The 21,583-nt window shown below is 53.7% G+C and overlaps 4 protein-coding genes across 4 annotated transcripts; 2 read left to right on the top strand and 2 right to left on the bottom strand.

Annotated features, from left to right (window-relative positions):
* Window positions 1-2,768: 2,768 nt before the first annotated feature.
* Window positions 2,769-3,776, top strand: UCRPA7_5505 (hypothetical protein; the record flags this gene model as incomplete). Its single annotated transcript, XM_007918052.1, has 2 exons — window positions 2,769-2,784; window positions 2,872-3,776. 2 exons carry the CDS (start codon window positions 2,769-2,771, stop codon window positions 3,774-3,776), a joined length of 921 nt encoding a protein of 306 aa, XP_007916243.1.
* Window positions 3,777-4,875: 1,099 nt separating this feature from the next.
* UCRPA7_5504 (putative abc1 family protein) lies at window positions 4,876-7,051 on the bottom strand (the record flags this gene model as incomplete). The annotated part of the gene is made up of 3 exons (XM_007918051.1): window positions 4,876-4,896; window positions 4,963-6,157; window positions 6,216-7,051. 3 exons carry the CDS (start codon window positions 7,049-7,051, stop codon window positions 4,876-4,878), a joined length of 2,052 nt encoding a protein of 683 aa, XP_007916242.1.
* A 6,394-nt stretch (window positions 7,052-13,445) lies between these two features.
* Window positions 13,446-14,664, top strand: UCRPA7_5503 (putative ph-response regulator protein pali rim9 protein; the record flags this gene model as incomplete). The annotated part of the gene is made up of 3 exons (XM_007918050.1): window positions 13,446-13,632; window positions 13,696-14,421; window positions 14,471-14,664. The coding sequence occupies 3 exons, from the start codon at window positions 13,446-13,448 to the stop codon at window positions 14,662-14,664; spliced, it is 1,107 nt and encodes a 368-aa protein (XP_007916241.1).
* A 2,458-nt stretch (window positions 14,665-17,122) lies between these two features.
* Window positions 17,123-18,580, bottom strand: UCRPA7_5502 (hypothetical protein; the record flags this gene model as incomplete). The annotated part of the gene is made up of 1 exon (XM_007918049.1): window positions 17,123-18,580. The coding sequence occupies one exon, from the start codon at window positions 18,578-18,580 to the stop codon at window positions 17,123-17,125; it is 1,458 nt and encodes a 485-aa protein (XP_007916240.1).
* Between the last annotated feature and the right edge of the window lie 3,003 nt (window positions 18,581-21,583).

Genomic DNA, 21,583 nt, shown 5'->3' with positions numbered 1-21,583 from the left:
CGACCTGGTGGACTGTGCTGCGCTGGGCGAATGCTGCGTGAGCCGGGGTGCATCAAGGCCACGCAGGTACGGGATGAGGGAGCAAGCTGCCTGTGTGGAGCTGGCTAACTTACTGCGTAGTAGTTGGAGCCTGACGCCGCTAACCGCAATTTGGAGCATGCGGAAAGGAGCTTCGCCAAAAGGTTGAAGAGCGACAGACACTTGGACAGAACTATCGCAAGCCCGGAATCGGACGAGATCTCAAAGTTTGTCTCCCGTTGCGTTGCAGTCCGAACGGTGGAGGTGTTTCAATTCAAAGTTGGCAATCTACAACGGCGTCCAGCAAGTCGGGGTTGAGTTGCATCACTCTGTCTTAGACGGCGTGGCATATGAGACAATGTCTGATATGTAGTCTCCCGTATCTGGGGCGGTCGCTCGCTGCCGATTACCGCTGGGTTATCTACAACACTTGCTCCGTCTCTTTTCATCCCCCGTTTACCTGCTCTCCACCATGATATCGTCTTCTCAGGCTGCACTGCTTACGAGGTCGCCGCCGGTACTCGAGACGCGCCCCCTTTCTTCTGCCGATGGGCTGACTCCCCAGAGATCTCGAAGAAATAGGAGAAGCAGCTAACAGCCAGATCCTAGGCTACCTGGCATGTATCGCATGTCTCTCCTAAGCCAGTGGAGCTGCTGGATTGGCTCCAGAGTTAGGTAGCCCAGTTTGATGACAGGCGACGCGACCCCTTTAAATTGCAGGCAGCGGGGTGGGTTGCTGGGCCCTTGAAAGTCGCAGGATAGGCCAGGCCAATTAAATCGCGTGCGCTCCGACCAGCGTGAAAGGTGACCATTCCGGACACATTTTCGAACCAAGGCGCTCCATTTTCATGCCCCTACGGCTTCCTACAGGCCCGCCTGCCACGAGCCATGCCTTTTTGCTCTGTATCACCGAATCTATCGAAGCGGCCAGGCAAGACGCCGCTGATAGTGGACGGTCAGCAACAGAAATGCTAATCTTTAGCACTCTTCACCGTATCCACTTGTGCAGCTACCTTCAGCTGAGTTGATTTCGAGACCAGATCTGTAGTGAAGAGTGAAGAGAGCTGTCGTTGTCAGATTTCAACTTTGCAAAAAGGACCTCCGCAAATGCGGAAAAAAAAACCCTGCTATGCCTATCGAGACAATGATTATCAAATCTCCACTGTTTCTTAAAGGGAATCTATATAGATGCTAAAGCAGTATATTTTAATACTAAATGTATCAAATATATAAGGCGCACATGGTTCTGTATACTTATATGTTTGGAATGAGTATGCTCTCGCTAATATCCACGAAGTGTTCGTGACGCATGATTGGGTTGTATTTGAGAATGCATCAAGATACTATGCGCAGTAAGTCCCTTGATTCACATACTCACAACCTGGCTCAACCCATTTTTGGAAAGGGCCTTCTACCAAGATGGGGTCCGTGCACACACGTACGGACCCCGCCGTGAAAGCTGCCGACGACTGGCGGCCGGGGGAGGGGCCATTGTCTTTCTGTCCCACACAACTCACACAACTCGCGATGATCGTCAACAACCGTGACCGCCATGAAAACATAAAGCATATATGCAAGCTCATTCTGATAGCAGAATGATGGCAAATACTATGCGCTCGACAGACCGGAACGGTCTTGTCCCTAGACACCGTTCTCGACATTTGTGTGACGCACCAGACCCACGCTCGTGGCCAGAGAACGTCTGCACCGTCCTCAACTTCATCCAGCAGCATCGCGATCACGAGGGCAATTCCAACAAAGACTCTTTTTCCAATTGGGAGACCGAGTTCTGTGCGCAAACCTCGCTGCCTCTCGAGCCTGCTGAGTACGACTTGCTCATTGAGCTGCTGCAGCTGACCGACACCGACGATGTCACAGACCTTAAGGCCAAGGCTCAAACTCAGGCTCAAAATGTCGTCGAGGATTTCGACGTCGATGCGCTAGATGACGTGCCACCGGAGACAACAGGCAAGTCAAGAGCTTTAGCTTCTATTTTTCCGTTTCCTTTCACTTTCCTTCCTCTCTCTGTTGTACGCGCGATATTCGCCTCTGCCTGCTGCCCGGATAAGACAGCCCACCCAGAGTCCTGCCTACTGTAGTCATTTCCTGCGATCTAGCACACGCGTCTCCAATCACCCTCCCTCGCTCGTTGTTGTATGACATTAGACGGAATCAGATTTTGCTAACTTGCCAACGTTTGCCTACCTGCAGTTTCCAGCGTCCCCATCCCCATCGCTCCCACTGCGGCCCACTTGCTCGAGCTCGACAACGAAAACAAACACATCCAGAGCGACGTGCTCTCTGTTACTTCTCGTGCTCTACTTCGACAGGACCTTGCCTCCCTGGGCCGCCATCTGCACCAGCACATGCGCCCGCTCCTCTACAACCCCCGCCTGTGCACGATGACCATCACACGCCAGCCCGAGACGTCCTTCCACCTGTGTTTCAAGGACTCTTTCGGTCAACTTCTTGCCGAGCGTTCGCAGAGGGCCTGCTCCGGCTAGTACCGGGAGCAGAAACAGCAGCGGAAGAAGTGCGAGAAACAGTGCGGCGAGAAAGACCAGGAGACAACACATGTAAATGAGCTTTTCGAAGGATGCTATTATGAAGAGCTCCACCCGGCCGGCATCCGGTGCCGGTTCGAGCTGCCGCTGCCCGACGGGAGCGCCAGGCCGGGTATACAGCTTGGGTGGGCTTGGCAGTTTCCCAGGCCGATTGTTGTGGAGGTGGACTTCGCGAGCAAGACGAAAATGCGGCAGGCAAAAGGTAGGCTGGCCAGTTTGATTTTCTTTTTTGCTCTGTGCGCCTCAACCGTAGAACTACCATCAAGCTAATCAAAGACATCCACGACAGACTACATCCTCGGAACAAATGGCAAGATCCGTGCCGTCATCATTCTCAATTGCACCTACGCCAGCCGCCAGAAGCGCCTACAGCACCTGAGCAACAGCAACACCAGCAAGCACAAGCACAATCTGGAGCTTCCCGGCAAACTATTCAAGCTCACCATGACGATCCTCCACGCTATCACTACTCTCGAAGGAGCTGAGATCAAGGCCGAGGAGGGTTCCAAGAAGAAGACCGAAGTCTCTCACAGCATCAAGACCAATGGCAAGCCCGAGCCCGAGCAGCATCATCTCCGCCTCGGAGTACACATCTCGGCGGCCCACGTCCCCATCACGTCCACGTCCACCGGCTGCCTCGCCCTCTCCCTCCACGACCTGGACCCACGCCTCCCGCGCCACGTCCCAATCGACATGCCCCTGCGCGACGTTTACGCGCTTGCCGAGCAGGCGGCCGAGGAGCAGGCCTTCGCGGACAGCTACTACCCCGCTGCCACGGCTTCATCAGCGCCAGCGGGAGACAGCAAGGACCAAGGTGACGGCACGAGGAAGCAGAAGGGGCTGAAGCAGGACCAGATTGCAGGCAAGCCGAATGCCACTGCGATGCGCCACTCGGTATTGGCACAGATCAAGGCGAGGTGTGTGGAGGAATACGCAGGGAAGAAGAGGTTCTACAGCACGCAAAGCTGGAGCCGCACCGTCCACAATCCTACCACTGTCACGTCGTCGTCTCTGTCTCCGATGGTGGCTCCAGCCCCACCAGGCCAGGACTCTCGCCGTGCCCTCTCCCGGCCTACAGCATCGGCTGGTCTCGTCGCAACACGACGACCTCTTGGTCTCGCTCTCCTTCATGCTCGCGACGCCGCGCGTGCGGTCAAATGGGCAGGCGGCTTGTTTTCTCGACGTCTACGATGAATGGATAAATGGGGGTGGATAAATAGGCGCACGACTGAACGGAATATGCCTGGATATTGCAAGCAAGGACAGGATGCGTCGAGTGAGAAGTCAGAGGTCTCCTTTTTCCAGCATGGCATGATGTTTGCCACGGCGTTCTGTACGAGTGGACGTTAATCGAGGGTCCTTGCATGGTGTGTTGTGGGAATACAATCTGAATATTCATTCCATATCCTAGTCTGTAGAGGTGTAGTATTAGGTCAAGGTCAAGACGATTTCCCCGCTGCTGGAATAGCCCTCTTGATTGCCGGCTGTCGCTGTTCGTTGCTTCGTTGATGATCCTTACTTAATGGAGTATAATAGGGGTTTTTTTTTTTCGCATTTACAGAGGTCCTTTTTGCAAAGTTGGTCAGATTTGTGCTTCTATATGACCTGCTCCGGATTGAACGCATGGTCAATTATACATTGATTGCTGCATTCTGTATTTCCCTCATTGCGCAGACCCATTAAGTGCGAGGGTCTCGCCCAGCGTGAATCCCTGCAGTTGGGGCTCAAATTCTGTCTCGGAGATCTGCTCTGTGGACAGAGTGGGTTAGTCTGCTCCTACCAGTTCTCATGTCAGTTCTCGAATTTCCGGCTCTTGGAGGCCCAGGATTAGAGGGAAAGCAACGGTTTGGCTTGTTTCAGGATGGCGCCCGCATGAACCATCTTCCTGAAAACCTAATATCCCTTGGAGATGGATATTGCTGGGAGGGACCCGCGTCCTGATTCTTATGCTACAAGAGTCTTGATCATGCTGCCTATGCCAGGAGAGACTACCCTCCTCCACCTGAGGCTGAACGCCGGTGGGCTCATTGTTTGGTTCTTTGGTGCACAGTCTTATGGATAGTATGTCATAACAAGATCAAGATCATAACAAACAAAACTCCAGCCGCAACGCGGCATTGGATCTAATTGACAAGGGTATTGCCTATATACAGCATCGCCAACTCCTTTTGGACCATGAACCTCTTACCGCTTCCGCCTTTCTCTCTTAAGACGGTATGCGTCTATGCTGTCTATGTTGTATAATTTTACAGTAGTATGAGTACAATGGCCTCATTCCACATCTCAGCTTCATTTAGCCTTCAAAGACATCGTGCTAGAATAGCCATGTCAGTAATCTCGTCGACTTGGAAGGATGGGACGAAGTCCGATAGTCACTCACCTGCAGTTCAACTCCAAAGTCCTTGGCCATCCCCTTCATCCTCGCCTCGACCTCATCTTCCATGCCGCCACCAATGCCGAGGATCTGGCGGATGCGGAAGAAGTAGAAGACCACGTCCGTGCCAAACATAACCGTCTTGAACAGCACATGGCGCCACATGTTCTCGAGCCGCTGGTGCCAGGGAAGGCTGCGGTCCTCGAACAGGCTGCGGCTGGCCCACTCACCCATCATCTTGACGCGGTTGACGGGCGAGCCGAGGAACTGGTTGTTCCCCTGGACGATGCGCATGTTGCGCCCGATGAAGATGAGCTCCTTGGGCCACTTCTCCTCGTCGTGCAGCATCTCCCGGATGCCCTGCTTCATCCGCTGCTGCATCTCGTAGTGCCGCTCCGCCGGCGTCTTGCCTTCGAACTCGCCCAGCATGCGGTTCTTGAACGACTCGTCGCCGCCCTCGTACGGCCGCATCAGCGTCGCGCTCGCGAACAAGTCTGCCGCTTTGATGCCCCACTCCTCTGTGATGGCCGTAATGGTCTTGTTGTCGAACGTCATGAGGGACTTCCAGAAGACGCCGTACTCACGGCGGAATTTTTGTGACATGTAGACGTACAAGCCGTGGTCGATGAGGACCAGCTCCGATCTACCGGATGGCAACCTCCGGATGAAGATGTTTCCTGGGTGAGGATCGCAGTGAACGACTCCGAACTTGAATATCTGTGCCGAGAAGAGGTCGATCATGGTGGTCATCACTTCCTTGGGAGACAGTCCCAGTCCACCCTTTCCGCGCGGACCCTTCCAGCCTGTCCTGTCAGGCTTGAGCTGCTGGCTCTGCGGATTCTCCCGCAACTCCCGTCGGACCTCATCCATGTTAGGCGGTTCCAGAGGGGCACCGTGTACACCGGGCGAGCCTTTGCCTCTGCCACCTAGCCACGGCCCAGTCATGGATTCCTTGTCCCATAACCTAATGCCCTCGATCCATTCTGTTGTAAGCACGCGCTTCGAGCTGAGCTCGGGGTACACCGTGGGAACATAGACTCGTCCACGGAGGGAAGGCTCCTCGTTGATAAGCTGGCGCATTGTCTCCGAGTTCTTTGCCTCATTGATAAAGTCCGTCTCCAAAAATAGCCGCTCAGTGATGAAGGGGACAAGACTGTATAACGGGAGATCGAACCACTCTGTATAGATCTTCATCACCACTCTGTCCACGAATTAGCAAGATGACGAGGTAGGCCCATCAACAATGAACAATGACTTACTTGAAAGCCCACAGATCCCACCCGATCTGTTTCGCTATCTCAGGCTTCTGGATCTTGACTGCCACCTCCCTCCCATCTGGCAGTCTCGCCCAATGCACCTGCGCCACGCTGGCACTCGCCCTCGCCGTCCTCTCCATAACGCCCTTGCCCTCCTCCCCAGTGAAGCTCACTCCAAACACCTCCTGGACGCTCCGCCCGCCAAAGTCCGCCTTGACCACCGCCTCGACGGCCTCCCACGTGTCCTGCGGCGCATCGTCGAACATGCGCGCAAACATCTTCTGGAACTCGGGCGGGAGCACGGCACTCTGCATCGCGATCGCCTGGCCGATCTTGAGGTACAGCCCGCCGTTGTGCCGCAGCAGGTCGAACAGGCGCTCGGCGTTGCGGCGGTGCAGGTCCTCGATGCCGCCGGCGGCCCCGATCAGCGGCAGCGGCGCCGGGCGGAAGTTGATCTTGTAGTCGAGCGCGACGAACAGCCCCAGCGCGAACGTGTTGACCGACCGCGCGATGCCGCTCGCGTACACCTGCCGGTCCGCCACGTACACGGTGCCCAGCACCGCCGACAGGATCGCCAGCCGCCGCAGCCATTTGCGCGTGCGGCGGAAGTCGCGGGCGGCGCGGGGGGCGCCGAGCGAGGAGGGTGTCGGTGGACGGAGGGGCTGGAAGGGCGCTTGGGACTGGTAGAGGCGGAGGGAGGAGGGAGGTCGTGTGCGTGGTGAGAAGGTCGGGAATTGCCAGAGCGGCGTCGAGGTTCTTCGGAGGAGGACTGGTGTCGGTAGGCCTTGTGTAGTGGCCCCGGTCCGCCGACACAATCCCACTATGCTCTGACGGAGCATGATTGTCTGTCTGTCTGTCGTTGCCGAGGTGGAAGTCGTAAGCTTCCGAGCCTCATGTAAGTCGTGACAGGACAGAAAAAGAAGGATTAAGAAAATTTGAGTGTGCGATGTGGTTTGGAGCCGGGAGGATCAATGACATCGACGGCCTTATCGGTGTTCTGGTCGCCGGTGTGTCCGATCCTGCCAGGCGGTCTTTTTTTCGGCCGACCAGCGACCAGTCCCCGAACTTAAGCTCCGTAACTGATCGGGTATACAAACCCAGCTCAAGATCAGAGCCTCAACCAGCCGGAGTGATATTCGCAGGTTCGGTCATAATACTGTGAAATTCTTACTTTCGCCCGTTTATTTAGTGGTACCTTTGCTCTTGATTTTGCGGAAGCATCTCAGAGCAGACCATTCTCACGAGGGCAATCGCCGCATTCAGACCGAAGATTATAGCGGCAGATCCGTGGAGTCTCCGGTCTGTCGCTATTAGAGTGCAATGGCTTTCACGGCTGCATTTTCCCCCCTTCTATTTGCATGACATGGAGGGACAGCATCCGCCCATTTCGTGCTCCCCCTTTCCATTCTATGCCGCTACGTTCCATATCATACAAACCCTACCTGTCCGCCTGCACGATGCGAAATTGGCCGCATCAGACCCTCGACTCCCCGGGCTTAGCCCTTTATGACGGTGCCGGTCCGTCTTTGATTCGTCATGAAGGATAAGCCTTGCATGTACGTATTCCTCAAGACCCCCCATCCCACCTCTCCTGCTTCTTCCTGGGAGGCACGGGCTCAAAGTCCGAGTCCTCAGCATCCGCCTTCTCTCTCCTCCTGGCACTCAAACCACCGCTCATCAGACGACGTCATCTCCTCGGGCGAAAAGTCCCGCTCCTTCGCGAGCGGTGTCCAGTTCACCGTCACCATGCCCGGCCTCGGCCTCTGCCTGTCCGTCTGGCGCCGTGCCCTATCGAGCATCTCTGCGAGCCACTTGAACGAGATTCGCACTTCGGCTACTTCCCCGCCTCTATAGATGATCTCGGGCGCGAAGTCGGCTAGGGAAAGACGGATCTCTTTCTCTGTATTCTGATGATCGTGGGAGCTCGATTGGAAGGGCTAAATGGAACAAGAAAACAGTTAGCTTATCGCTCATTCAATGCGTATGGCGCGCGCGCACAAACCCTAGAAAAAGCAGGCATGGTTGGTTGGTGGACGACGGAAGAATGCAGAGAGAAGGAGAGGTCGTGTCGGAGGGGATATGTTGAGAAGGGAAGCAATACCTCTTGTTCAATGATGGATTGTATACCGAGGCAGTCATGTCCGTTTGTGACGACATGTTTGGCTCGGTAAAGGGAGACTGTTGATGGAGCATTAGAGCCGTTGGGGCCAGGAGGGTACGCGATACTGATGGCGATGGCTGTGCTTATATTTCCCACTCCACGCGTAATATGTCCTCGGGCACATTTGGCTACAAGGCGTTCTGCCTGAGAGTATCCAATTTCCAATACTACCCCCGGATAGAGAGCATCATGGTGCTTGAATTGGCCGTCGGGATCGGCTCGGTTGAGACTCCTATCATCACTATCTTTATCTTTGGCAGCGGTTGTTTCGGTACTCGAAGAAGGGCCTCTCTAAGGCTTAATTTCGGTCGATCTCCCGTCAATTATCAGACTAGCAAATTGCCGAGTCTTCTCTGAGAACTGGGTTGATGTAGCGATTGCTTTAAGCTGATCGACAATCTCGGTTGAGAGGAAGCTTAAGAAGTATTCGTGGATAGGAGTAAGCATTTTGATGATGAGGACAGCAGACGTTGGACTGTAATTCAGCCTGTAGCAACCGAAAAGAGATTTGCTCGTCAGCCAGCTGGTCAATCAGGCATTACGTTGTGGAGTGCTAATGGGGTCAGAGCATGGCAAGGAAGAGGGAGGAGGAAGGAGGGAGAAGGATTGTCGACACTAAGCACAAGATGGAGATGGGCAAAACTGACCGTAATTTATCCCGAACGTAGGCATCCAATGTAGGCTGGAGCCTCAACTCTCCAAGCAGTTGGTGGTAGTGACTAGGGCTCATTTTGATGGGAGGAACGGGTAATGAGGGTGGTCTGCCGTTGAAGCACTGCCTGAAGATGAGCACGGCAGGTAGATCGAAGTCGGAGTTTTGGGTACCAGATGCAGGTACATATGCTGAAGGTATTGATAGGCTGTTGTTGTTTATGTCGTTGTTCCTGTTGTCTTGGTTGATGCTGGTTTTGGTGTCGTTGTGAACCGGATCATCAATCCGGACACTGTTGCTACTCGATTCGAAGGTAGGAGTGTGAGGATGATGTCTTGACATGACTGTTTCGGGATGTCGGAGTCCATCGTGTAACCACAAGTGCCTCACTGCACGGCATTCGACGTGTTCGACGAAACCAGGGCAAGACAGAGAGCCAAGCAGTAATTGCGTCTGACTTGACAGTCGTATCTAATGAATGTTCATACAATAAATCGAAGTCGACATCTGAAAGGAGCCTGAAGGGGATAGAAAGACAACGAAAGAGAAAAAGAGAGGTTGTGCGTCATCTTGTGATAGCGCATGTGTTTGTCTTGTCTACACGTAAATACTATCAGGAAGCTGTTAGTGGATGAGTTATCGATTGTGAGCTGTTAGTGGATGAGTTATCGATTGTGCACGCACCCCTACCCCTACCCCACATTTCCAAAGGTTACCCAAGAACATCAGGATTCAGCAGCAAATCCATATGTTTGGCAAATAGCACGTAGTGAAGGGCCTAAAGAGGCCCACAAGGTAGATCCTTTTGAAAGGAGTATAGAAATACCCATAATAACATTGTGGAGGTATTCAAGGTCAGGTTCAAAGCCGGAACTTATTATTTTAGCTGCTGTAGCGCTGTTCAGTGGATTTTAGATCTTGGGGCCCATCTATTAAAAGTGTCATGATGCATATTTGCTATATTTCAGCGCCAGCGACGACTACGTTCGCCAATAGGACTGGCATAAGCATTTCCTGAAAGTCGTCAAGATTGGTCAGAAAAGTACATAGGAGGTAGGCTTTGGGTTGAATCCATGTGGGGTATCTCTCTACTAACCAAGAGATTACAAGAGTAGGAAGTTAGTTTTGCACACACCTGTGCTGTCATAATCGAGAAGAAATGCACGTTATACTTACTAGTTGAGATTGTTGTACCCTCCGAGCGAGTGAGCATTCTGTGCCAGCTTTGCAATCAGAAAGTTCCACTTACAGCGCGTCCTGAGACAAGCAAGCAGAATGGCATAAGCCAACCAATCCACCTGCACAGCGACCTCGACTCGGCGCGGCGTTTGGAGTGATGGAAACTGGAGCCTCACAGCCACACTTGAAGGGATAGATCCTTTCTCTTCTTCAATGGCGAATTGACAAGCTTCCTGAGACAGAGGTCGTAGTACGTAAGCCGCCGCATCAGACCAGAGACTTCATGCGACCACGGCAAGCGAGGCTACTCTTCCCAGGCTACGTCGCAAGCAAACCTCGCCTCAGACAGACCAGACGATAATCATGGCCAGGGCTGCCTCGCTGATACGAGGCGCTGATTGGCGAGCCGCGCGTTGGAATTTCCTCTTTCGCCTTTCGGATACACCACTTGTTTGAGCCTTCGGTTTGGATGTCACTGCCCAGCATTACGGTACTGCAACAGCGGCCCAGGCAGTTGAAGGTCTGATGACGCTTTGCCACTTTGGGACTGCCCCAATACTCCCATCAAAGCATCGATATTGCGTTGGGTCATTTAGATGGCTGTTCATACTTTGAAAGCCTTGCACAAGAAGACACTTGAATGACTCTGATAATTCTAGATGTCCGTCATGGGAGCATTGATAAAGTGACCGGCTTTCATAGGCTCGGATCAGTTGAAATCACAACATATACGGCCATAGCAATTGCCCAAATCAGATCGTAACATCCCCAGTAAGCCCTGCTGAAAGGGCATGCAGTGCCAATCACTGCCAGCTGGTTCACCATGCAGGCTGTATGCAACCAAAACAGGTTGCGAAAGGGCAGATTGGATGCATCTGGAGAAGTCCAGGAAGGCTGCAGGTCTGAGGATGCTCTGCATCTGCATCATCATCATTCCAGCTGGTCATCATGACGGCCTTCGCAGTAATATGCGGCCCTTGGGGATTCCAGTCTGTGGCAGAACGACTCCGTCGCCCCACGTCAGTAGCATTCGGCAGAGGCTCAACCATCTTGGAGCCCTCACCTATGCACTGAGAGCTAAAAATTTGGGAGGGAAGAGTGCCAGCCAATAATTGCATCTCTGGTCCTCGATTTTGGCCATCGATGATGCAAATTGACCAACTTTCTTATCCCCTCGTTGCTAGTGAACCTCTGTCATTCGCCAGGAAAGATAGGGAGGACAGTCCGCCGAGGCGACAAGCCACAGCACACACGCAATCGCAGGTGCAGTGGGCGAATGTCGAGTGCGGCGGCGGGGATGTGTGGCCAACCCTCCCCGTAGCCCTCCCATAGGATCTTGGATCTGCTTGAGGTTCCTTTGGTTCCCTTGTTGCAGACGGGATGCACAGATGGACCTGGACTATTGGAATCGCCCTGGGATGCACCATGAGTGGTGATTGGTGGGATCCAGGGGTTACGTCGAGGGTGCAGGGAGCCATTCTGCATTCGAGCTGGCGCAGCAGGCAAGTCTCTCAAGTGGGGCCGTGGGCACATCATGGCTGCTCCTTGGGACCTTCTGCATCGAGGGCCGACGGGCCTTGATAAGACGGGGGGTTGTAGATAGATTAGCTTCCCCCCTCGCCTTCGGGACAGAACAGTGCTGAGAGGCATACATACATAGTAGAGAGGACTGTCCACCGGCCCAGGCCGTGATGGGATGAGATGAGATGATTAATTCAGGAACAGATCCTTCTCGTCAGGTGCTCGTATTCTGAGGTTCGAAGAGAAAGCGTGTCAAAAAGGGAGGATGCCACTTACTTTAGCTGAGTTAGTCGCTCGACGGCGCCTTCCATTTGGGCGAACACGACATGTTCGTATCGAAGTCGACGATGACCCGAACCTGGAAGTCACGATGCGATGGAGGAAAGCAGAGTGCCTTCCTACTTACTCATTCGCTCTTTCCTCTGTAGCAGTAGCACATAGCACATGCAGTTGGCGGACTGCAGGCTCCGGTTCCACCAGCCTCCTTTTTAGCCTACAATACTGCAAGTACCTAGTTTTTAGCGACATCTGCACTGGAGGAGGACGCCGTCTCTATTTGGGGATATCCGGTGGGCACATACTGCATAGTAGATAGGAGATATCAGCACTGCACTACCTACATATCTTCTGTAGCAGATCCCATGTCGGACTGGGATCTGGGAGTTGTTAGCACAGCACATTACGGTACATACGTACATACACGTACAGCGGAGAGGAGAGCAGTCCACTTGGCGGCGTATCAGCTCTAGACCCTCCGCTAATAAATAAGGAGACTGGGCGACGTTTGCCCAATGCACGCGGAAGCTTGGTTATTAGCAGTTTGATAGCGAGACAGCATGGGTAGGGCGTCCCTCAGGAGGCTACTTGGGCTTGCTGGGACAAGGGATACGCTGGCTCTGGTACTACTGGTAGGAGGTGCAGGATCCACACGTGGGCAACGAGACGGGCGGGAATTGCACTAAGCAAGCGGCCCTTAACGTGCCATTAGCGCTGGACTAGCAGCCAAACGGTCCCAGGCCAGCACGCAAGCCCACCTCCAATCTCCGCCCAGAGCAGTGGGCACTGTGGGCTGGCTCGCTGGCTTCCTTCGCTGGGGCAAGTCCCGCCACAATCCATCTCTCTCACACACACCACTACGCACCACGCACCACGCACGCACGCCCCAGCACCGACCGACTCCTCTGCTTGCTTGCTGGCGTTGCGCTCCTCCTCCTCCAAAACCTGCCGCAACATTCGATAGCGACAGCAATTCAATCCCTACGCTTTCGTGCGGGGATCGATTCGAACGAACAAGCAAAGCGACGACCGGCCAAAGACGAGAGAGAGAGACCAGCGGCAGTGGCTTGGACAAGAATGCCATTGTCTCCCTAGAGACGTCTCCTGCTCAATCGGCCAATTGCACCTGAGACCCAACGGCGGCACTCAGTAGATAGACTACGACTACGACGACGACGACGACTTCCAACTGCGCCTCCTGTTGCCGCCCGCCGCCTTCGTATCGTATCGCCTTTCATGTCGTCGAAACCGCTCACGATCGCTTCCGAGACCGCACATACCCATACCCTTCTGTCACGGACCCTCCCCGCTGCTAGATAGGAAGGGCCTCCTGTGAATTGGTCGGCGACTCCCTCGCCCGCCGCGTCTTGACGGCGCCGGCCCCCGACCTTCTCTCACCCATTCGACCTCTCCTGATCTCGACTTCACCTTAACCGCCGTCACCATGTTGCGACCCGCGACCCCCTTGACGGTGCTGCTCTTGATAGCTTTCGCTTTACTCTTGATATCCGTTCTTTCTACCCCTATCATTCAGGCAATCCCTCTCGGCTCGTTCCAAGGTGCCAACTTTGGTGTCTTTGGCTACTGCAATTCCGGTGGCTGCAGCAAGATCGAGATTGGCTATGATACTTGTTCGTCTACTTCCCCCATACATGCTGGAACTATAGCAATCGACAATACTGACTTCGGTGTAGCGGACGTCTTGCAAAAGCAAGATGCCTCGGACTTCGACCTCCCCAACTCTACCAGGACCACCCTGTCCGCCATTCTCGTCGTCCACCCCGTTGCCGCACTCATTACCTTGATCATGCTCGTCCTCGCCTTCATCTCTCACTTCCACTCGCCTTCTCACTCATCCAGATATCTTCTCATTCTCTTCATCGTTGGAATCATTGACTTCCTCCTCTGCTTGCTCGCATTCCTCATCGATGTGCTCCTATTCGTTCCCCATCTGGCTTGGGGCTCCTACCTCGTGCTGGCGGCAACCATTCTCGTGGCCCTTGGTGGACTAGTATCTTGTGCTATGCGCCGAACTCTAGTCAATCGCAAGGCTCGCAAGAAGAGAATTGCTGAGAACGCTGAGATGAGCGGCGAAAACTACTATAATCGGCAAGCTCAAGAATCGACCGCCCCGGTTCCAATGCAGCCAACCATGCCTGTCGTTAGTGGTGCCAATGGAACGGCCGATAAGCTTCCTACATTTGCGTCATATGAGAAGAAAGACGACCGCAGTAGTGACGAGCGCATTCCCCTCACTGCTCGAAGCCCTTCCGACAGGTCTCCGAATAACATGCCCACAGACATGTCTACCGCAGAGACTGCTTACAACATGTCCAATGGGCCACGACGTTCGCCGTCCGCAAATCGCATGCAGACAGACCAGTACGGGAACCCAATCAATGGACCGCCAGATGCATATGGTGCCGGCATGCGAAGACCATCCTCTATAGATCGGCCGCCCTCTGCAAGCTCAAGAGGCAGCAGAGGAGGTGGAGGCTACCGAGGCCGTGGAGGCTATGGTGGCCGAGGAGGATACGGTCCTTACGGTGGACCACCGCCAGGAAGAGGCGGCTATGGACCTCCGGGCCGAGGGGGTTATGGCCCACCGCCTGGTGGTAGGGGAGGATATGGGCCACCACCGAGAGGTTATGGTGGTCCGATGATGCGAGGCGGCAGACCCCCTCCCCCCGGCTATAATGGTGGACCGTATGACCGGAGAGGCTCACCAGCAGAGGCTTATGGAGCGTATGGCGGCAGAGGGCCTTCGCCTGGACCACCATCAGCGCCGGGGTATAACATGAACCCATCCATGCCAGGTGTCTCCACTGGGAGCTACGATGCATACAATCCCGATCGGGACAGTGAACTTCCCAGAGCTGAGTCACCTCCGCCGCTACCAGGCGCACCTGGTCAAGCTGTAGAGATGGATGCTACTACGGGGAGCCCTCAACATGCACCACAAGGGTTCGGTCAATTCCGTGACAGCGATGCTGATATTGCGGGTATGGTTGGTCTACAACAAGGAAGGGGTCCGACACCTAACCGTCACGATACATATATGAGCGAAACCAGCAAGTATTCCACTGATGAGTAAGTTCTCTCCCTCATGAAAAATCTCTAGCAATCTGTCCTAATCTTCTTCTAGACAGCAGTATGTGCCTCCGCGGCAACAATGGAACCAAGGACAGGGGCGAAACTCTCCATCAGTACCATCGCCATTGAACATCAACCGATCTGCGGAAGGTAGCAGAAGCCCACCTCCAGCAGCAAAGCCAAGCGGCGGTGACAATTACTACGAGGACATAGATCCACGATTCGAGGCGCCGTCCAGACCGACGCCGCCACCTGGTCCCCCAGCGATCCCGGCGACGAACTCATATGAGAGCATACCTGACGGAGCACGGAGCCCGGCGGAGTCGGAGCGTTCAAATTTCACATCAATATCGCAAAGGGGCGTGAACCCGCGATGGAATCCTCCTCCTCCCCCAGCGCCATACCAGCAGCTGCCAGCTCGCCGGCCCATCAACCGGAACGATATGCTGTTGAACAACAACCCTGACTTCCAGCTTCCGGGTACGCGCGCAGCCCCGAGCCCACCTCGTGGATCGCCCGGTATGGTGCCCGGCAGTGCATATCCCGGTGGAGTGTAATCCCATCTCCCAGCCTCTTCCTCAATCCGAATAATGAAAATCATCGGTCTTTCTTGGCTTCATACCGATGTCCTTGATTCCTTCCATACATGTTCATAGACTTCGGTTCTCGGCTTTGCCTTTTGGACGCATCTTTTGATTTCACAAACCTCTTCTCTTGGAAGACAGTACGGAGGCGCAACATCTTGTCTATAGAGCCCGGCTTCTAGGCGGTTCATCGTAATTATCGCCCTCCTCTACCATCATGCACACATCGCACGATATATACCCGCACGACTACCACTTCTTCTTCCAACTTCTCCTACCAACCAGTCCATCACGGGCTGGTGTTTCAGATCGCGGGCTCTCGGCTCTGAAAATAAACCAGACAAGTGCGCGCTTGCTCGGTCGAATAGGCATATTTTTTTTGGCTTCTGGAAAAAGCTCATACGTGCGGACACACATGCACATGCACATGCACATCGGAGGAGTTTGTTTGCTGCTGCTGCTGCTGCTGCTTTTCTTCGATCTGGACTATACCTTCCTGCCGTCTCCTCGATTCATTCTTGAGTCTCAATATCATAGAGACGAAAACGACTTTGTTGGTCCCAACACTTCCATGGGTTCCATCCAAACCAACCTTTTTTCCCGTATAACGATCCGCCGCCACAATTCTTGAGTGGGAGGACAGTCCGAAACCACAGGCTCGATATTTCCTTTTCTTATTTTTTTTCTCGCGTGTGTTTTCTATGTGAATACCAGGGGGCGGCGAGGCGTGTGATGGAGGTTCCGTCCGTCTCCTGGAATGAAAGAGCAGGAGGAAGGCTGGCAGAGCAGAGCATGGCAGCAACAGTGGATGATTTGTGGATGGGAGAAAGATACCATGGACGACGATTCGCTTGTTGCATTGATTGTGTGCCCGTTTTAATGGGGCCGGGCCTATTATGTAGGATAACCAAGCAAATCGAGATGTGAATGGGAAAGAAGCATTTGAAACGAGACATATCGAAGCTATCACCACTATGTGACCCATGGGATTTGACGATGGATCATTATTCATGTCTTTCTGTTTGTCTGCGTGCCTGACCGGCTGTAAGCTGTCCCTAATGGCCAAAGTGTATCAGAGCGGTAATCTCCAACTCAGACTGATGAGGATAGGAATAGCTAGATAGGCCATGGCGGAGCTATCGGATGGTGATACAGTGTAGTACAATATGCCACAAGACTTCGCGCCTGCGGTGCTGTCCGCCCTTGCCAAAGGCTATCCTCAAGAGAGTTCATCTCCAACGCACTCCCTTAGCTGTCCATCACCGGTAGCTACGGGGCCGCGACTCCCGGCATCCATCCAGTCTTCGTCCTTGTCCTAATGTTGGGTAGATCTAATCCTATAGTCCCTTTCCGGCAATGCTATCCCTTTTCTATTTTCTTGGTCTTTTTCGTTTCCTCGCTCTTACGAGGCATAAACCCCAGATCGCCATCCAAAACCAACAGACTAATTAGTCCGTGGTCGCAAGGTTCTCGGCCTCACTGGGACATCTCCAAAGATGCTTGACCTCGCTCGTGCGCTGCGGTCGATATAAAAAGGGGGCGGGTCAATGTCCCAGCCGCTCAAGGTCTTCTTCTCGCCATCGTCTTCCTGATAGCTCAGCAGAGTCGCAAAAGCCATGTTCAGAAGCGGCTCGGCAGCCTCGCAGGTGTCCTGGCTGTTAACCTCTTCGATTGACAGGTGTGGGTAGACCATCCTGCGGCCGCCGGAGATGTTGAAGGTCTGGGCAAGCTCGAGTTCCCGGTTCAGCGCCCGCTCGCCTTCTTCGTCGTTGACGCCGAGCTGTCGATCAAAGTCTCGGCGCTGCGCCTCGCGGGACGCTGCATCCATGGTCTTGCCTAGAAGGGGGTTGCCGTTGTAGAAGCTCGCGTTCACTTTGGCGTTGTGACGCCGGATTTCATCGGGGGTACGGCACCAGTCCTTGCGATCGTGCAGCGGATATCTCTCTGTCCAGTTCGAAGACATTGGCTCCACATTGTGAGAGTTGTAGTTGGTTGGGAAGCCATTTGGGAAGTATCTGGCGGCTGCTTCCACGGGGAGAGAGTCGCGGACACCCTGAATGCGAATACTCGACGACTCTTGGAATTGATAGGCGGACTGATGAAGCACAAGCTCACCACCGATGGGGTCCTTAGCGGCCAGAGAGCGAGTCTCCAAGGGAGACAAAGCTCGAGAAGGGAGTGTGCTAGCTGGTCTGCCGCTACTAACCGCAGCGTTGAAGTCTGATTCGCATTTGATATCTTGTCCTATCGGGCCCCACGGTTTGCCGTTGCCGTCCTGCAAGCGCTTGATACAGGTCTCGAAATTAGGAGCTTTAAGCTGTCTCTGGCCTGGAGGTCCAGCCGTAAGTGGTCGAGGCGCACCTGGTCCGGTCGCGAGCGTAGTGTAGCCGGAAGTTGACCCGGTCGCTGGCTGCTTCGTCTCACCCTGACGGGACTCGCTCCGCTGGAAGCTTGGGAATGAGAGTAGGTCAGGGTGGTTTCGCATGAGATCAGCTCTATCTGGACCATGCTTGCCCATGTCAACACCGGTCAGAACCGATGGATCTGTTCGTGCAGCTCGTAAGAGGGCTGGAGTGATTTTGACCTCCGGCTTCACAGACGGTGCTAAATGGCGTCCATATAATGGGGTCACAGCCCGCAGAGTGTTAGGGCCACTCGCAGCGAGAGGAACACGGGCTCGAGCCAGCTTCTTCTGGGCGGCCTTCTGCATGGGGTTGTCGTATGAGGCTAGATTCGTGATGCCTTTGACGCCGAGCTGTCTAAACATGTATTCTGCTGCCATATCTCCGCTCTCGTCTTCTTCATCATGGCCTCCGTCAGTGATGTTGCTGTTCACTTGTTTGCCCAACTCTGCTGAGGCTGGCCAGCCTGACGGAACCGGTATTCCAGGCGGCGGGGCCATGGTGCCAGGCTTGATCCTGGTCGTTGTTTGTGCTGGTTTGCTCGACAAAATTTGCTCGATCTTGGTGCTGGAAGTGCCAGGGTTCACAGCGCGATCATAATTCTGCTGGAGAGGTGAATACTGCTGCAAGCTGGAGGCAGTTGTTGGTGGAGAGTGACGGCCTTGCGTAGGTAAGTTGGCGAGGAGGGATCTAGGCAGACCTGCGAGATCCGACGGAGAATTGTATGGCCACCGATTATTCCGTCCTCGACGCGTAGGTGGTTGAATAGGTGTGTTGGCCTGTGGGTTATAGACGGAGCCAACAGTAGTATATGTGGCAGGCCTGGACGGAGGTGCATTGGCGGACATGTCTCGTGGTGAACGAGTGTTCACAGTGGAAAGAGCACCGCTCATCTTGCCCCCTTTTCTGGTCAATGGTTTCCTTGGCGAGTCGAAGTGTCTTGGCTATGAAAGGGCCTGTGTGCTCTTGTTAATGATAAGAGAAAGAACGGAGAGGCCTTGTGTCCAAATGGCCCCGACATGAGTTTGAGGCAGTAGCCGCAGTGGTGTAGGTGAAAGTGGTTTGGTAGAAATAGAAAGTGCTGGTAAACAAAGGAAAGAACGGCTTCAAGTGTGCATCGCAACCTTGATGTTCAGGGAGAAACAATCAGGGAATGGTAAGGCATCACAGGTTGTGCCTCAAGCTGTACCAACATAAAGCAAACCAGCAGGAAAACGCCTCTTCAACTTCGCTGATTGAATGAAGATGCGGCGTGAACTGATTGCACCCTCGCAACAGAAGATGATTGTATTTAGTATATCGAGACTACTCATGTCGCTTTGGTGTATCACTTGATTTTGGCCCTGACTGCTACTGTGGCTTCACAATAGACGAAATAGGCAAGTGCGACCTCGAACCTACTGTGACTTCTGCAAAATGATGACTCCACGGGGAAAGAAAGGGCCAAGATCTGTCCCCTTCCAAGCTAGTCAGTCAGTCACCCAAACCTTTGAAACCCTTAACTGACTGCCTGAACTGTCATTTGGCAACTCAATACCAAATCTTTCACATATTTCACGAAGATGCTTGCATGGCTCTGCCAAGCAATTCGTGCTGTTTCTTCAGATAAGAGCTCTTTTAAAGCCACCGCCCTTCCTGACTGATTCCCAGCAAGGCCAGAATCGTATGTTGACAACATTGTGCGAGCACACCACGCCTACTCCCAGCCATCTCCCCTCCTATCACAAAAGGTCAGGCAAAAAGGAGCCGAATAAGGACAAACAGTGCTGCGACTTCTATCAACACTTCAAGGGCTTGAGACGCTCATCTTTTGCCGCTCACTTCCTGCCTACCTACCTAGTCCTGCCGGAACCAATGCAGCTGAGAAGAGAGTATACTTTGAAGTCAATGCCAACAGTCCCTCGTTTAGTTACGAATGATAGCGTAGGTTGGAAAATTCAGCATGCGCTCAACGATCAAATGGGGAGGTGGTGGGAAAATGGCAGCTCACTGCAGGGTATGGGCCAGCAGTAAAGGGGCAATAATTCTCTGACCAGAAAACGGCAGGCAACAATACACCAGATCCCCGGACAGGTTGAGGCCGGTTTACTTCCCTTTTCAGTCATATCTTTCAACAGCTCTAGGACTGAGGGGGGTCGACAACCGATCGGGGTAAAACATTTCATAGCGGATGCTTTGCTGAGGGAGAGTGATCTGCCACCTAGCGCGCATCCATCATGACCAGGGCAGCTCCTTATTAGAATGGTATCCAGCAGGTTTATGACACATTCAAAGATCCTGCAGGTGCACTCCTGTCGGCACTGTGCCATGGTTGAGCTCCAACTTGTATTAGAGGTCATAGTATCATTGACGGCCTGCCATCTTGCCCCTAGTATGCATACATGAATACAACAGAGTCTAAAAAGCAGTATGGCGAGGGTCTCAATCCTGCATCATTCTTTCCAGAGAAAGAGACGTTCAAGACTACCTATAAATATGTTTCAGTCTTGGTCAACCTTGCTTCCAATCAACTGAGAGAGACACCAAACCCTAATTATCATCGGAATCTTCGTACGGAAAGAGATGCTGAAAACCATCATCGACTCGTCAAGAGCCCCAGTACTCGAAACCCAGGCACACGGACCATGTGATTGTGGCTCTCGGGACTGGTGTCGACAGAACTTGGGACAGACAACTTTTTGGGCTGGATGACCCAGACGCTGAACTTGTCCCATCCGACAATAATACAATAGTGCCGGATCGTGGTGCTGTCCTCGTCCTCGTCCTCGTCAATCTTACGGTTGTTCACCGCGCTACTACCGCCGCTACGGGTCACGACTCTTCGCCTAAGTAGCATTTTCTCGTGTAGGAGAAAGCGATTATAGAGGGCGGCGCTGCTAGTCTTGGCAAGTCCCTTGATTGCCTTCGCCTCGGCGTCTTCCTCCGTGGCGTCTTGGTGACCGTTGTCTGCTTGGTATTCGATTCAGAAGAAGGGACACACGGCGTGGTCTTCGCCAATGGTGTACGCCGCGGCCTGAAGACGGACTTAGCACGAAGTTCTTGTCGTCCGTCGGCTACGGGGTCAGCCAGAACGTGATGCTTGCCGAGGTGTTTTGCTGGTGGTGGTTCATTTGGATAGTGCTCTTGGGAAGAGGCTGCCAGTCAACCTCGCCACTGTTCTTGTTCCCCAGCACGTCAACCAGAAGGAATCGAACGGAGCCATGCGATGCGGTGAGCGTTTGTGGGTCCGTCTGTGGTTGCTGAAGGAGTCGCGTCTACCATGTGGGAGCTATCCGGCTGGGAGATAAGACGAGATCCGATAATCAATTTGAGCTCGTCGAGAGTGCGGTATGCCTTGTGGATGTGGTGCTTCATGAGGGTATCGAGGAAATCACTGGGCAGGACGACTCGATACGGTGTTGCGAACGTGACGGTGCTGTGTCTTTTGAGGCAAGGTTGGGAAGCTCGTCAGAGACGACTCGTCCCAGAGGGCATTACAAGTACTGTCCCCACAACCAGCAAGA

This window comes from Phaeoacremonium minimum (assembly GCF_000392275.1).
Source record: "Phaeoacremonium minimum UCRPA7 unplaced genomic scaffold PA7_03_scaffold_413, whole genome shotgun sequence".
Lineage (NCBI taxonomy): Eukaryota > Fungi > Ascomycota > Sordariomycetes > Togniniales > Togniniaceae > Phaeoacremonium > Phaeoacremonium minimum.
The sequence above is the reverse complement of the archived record's forward strand: the minus strand, read 5'-3'. Positions and strand labels throughout refer to the sequence as shown.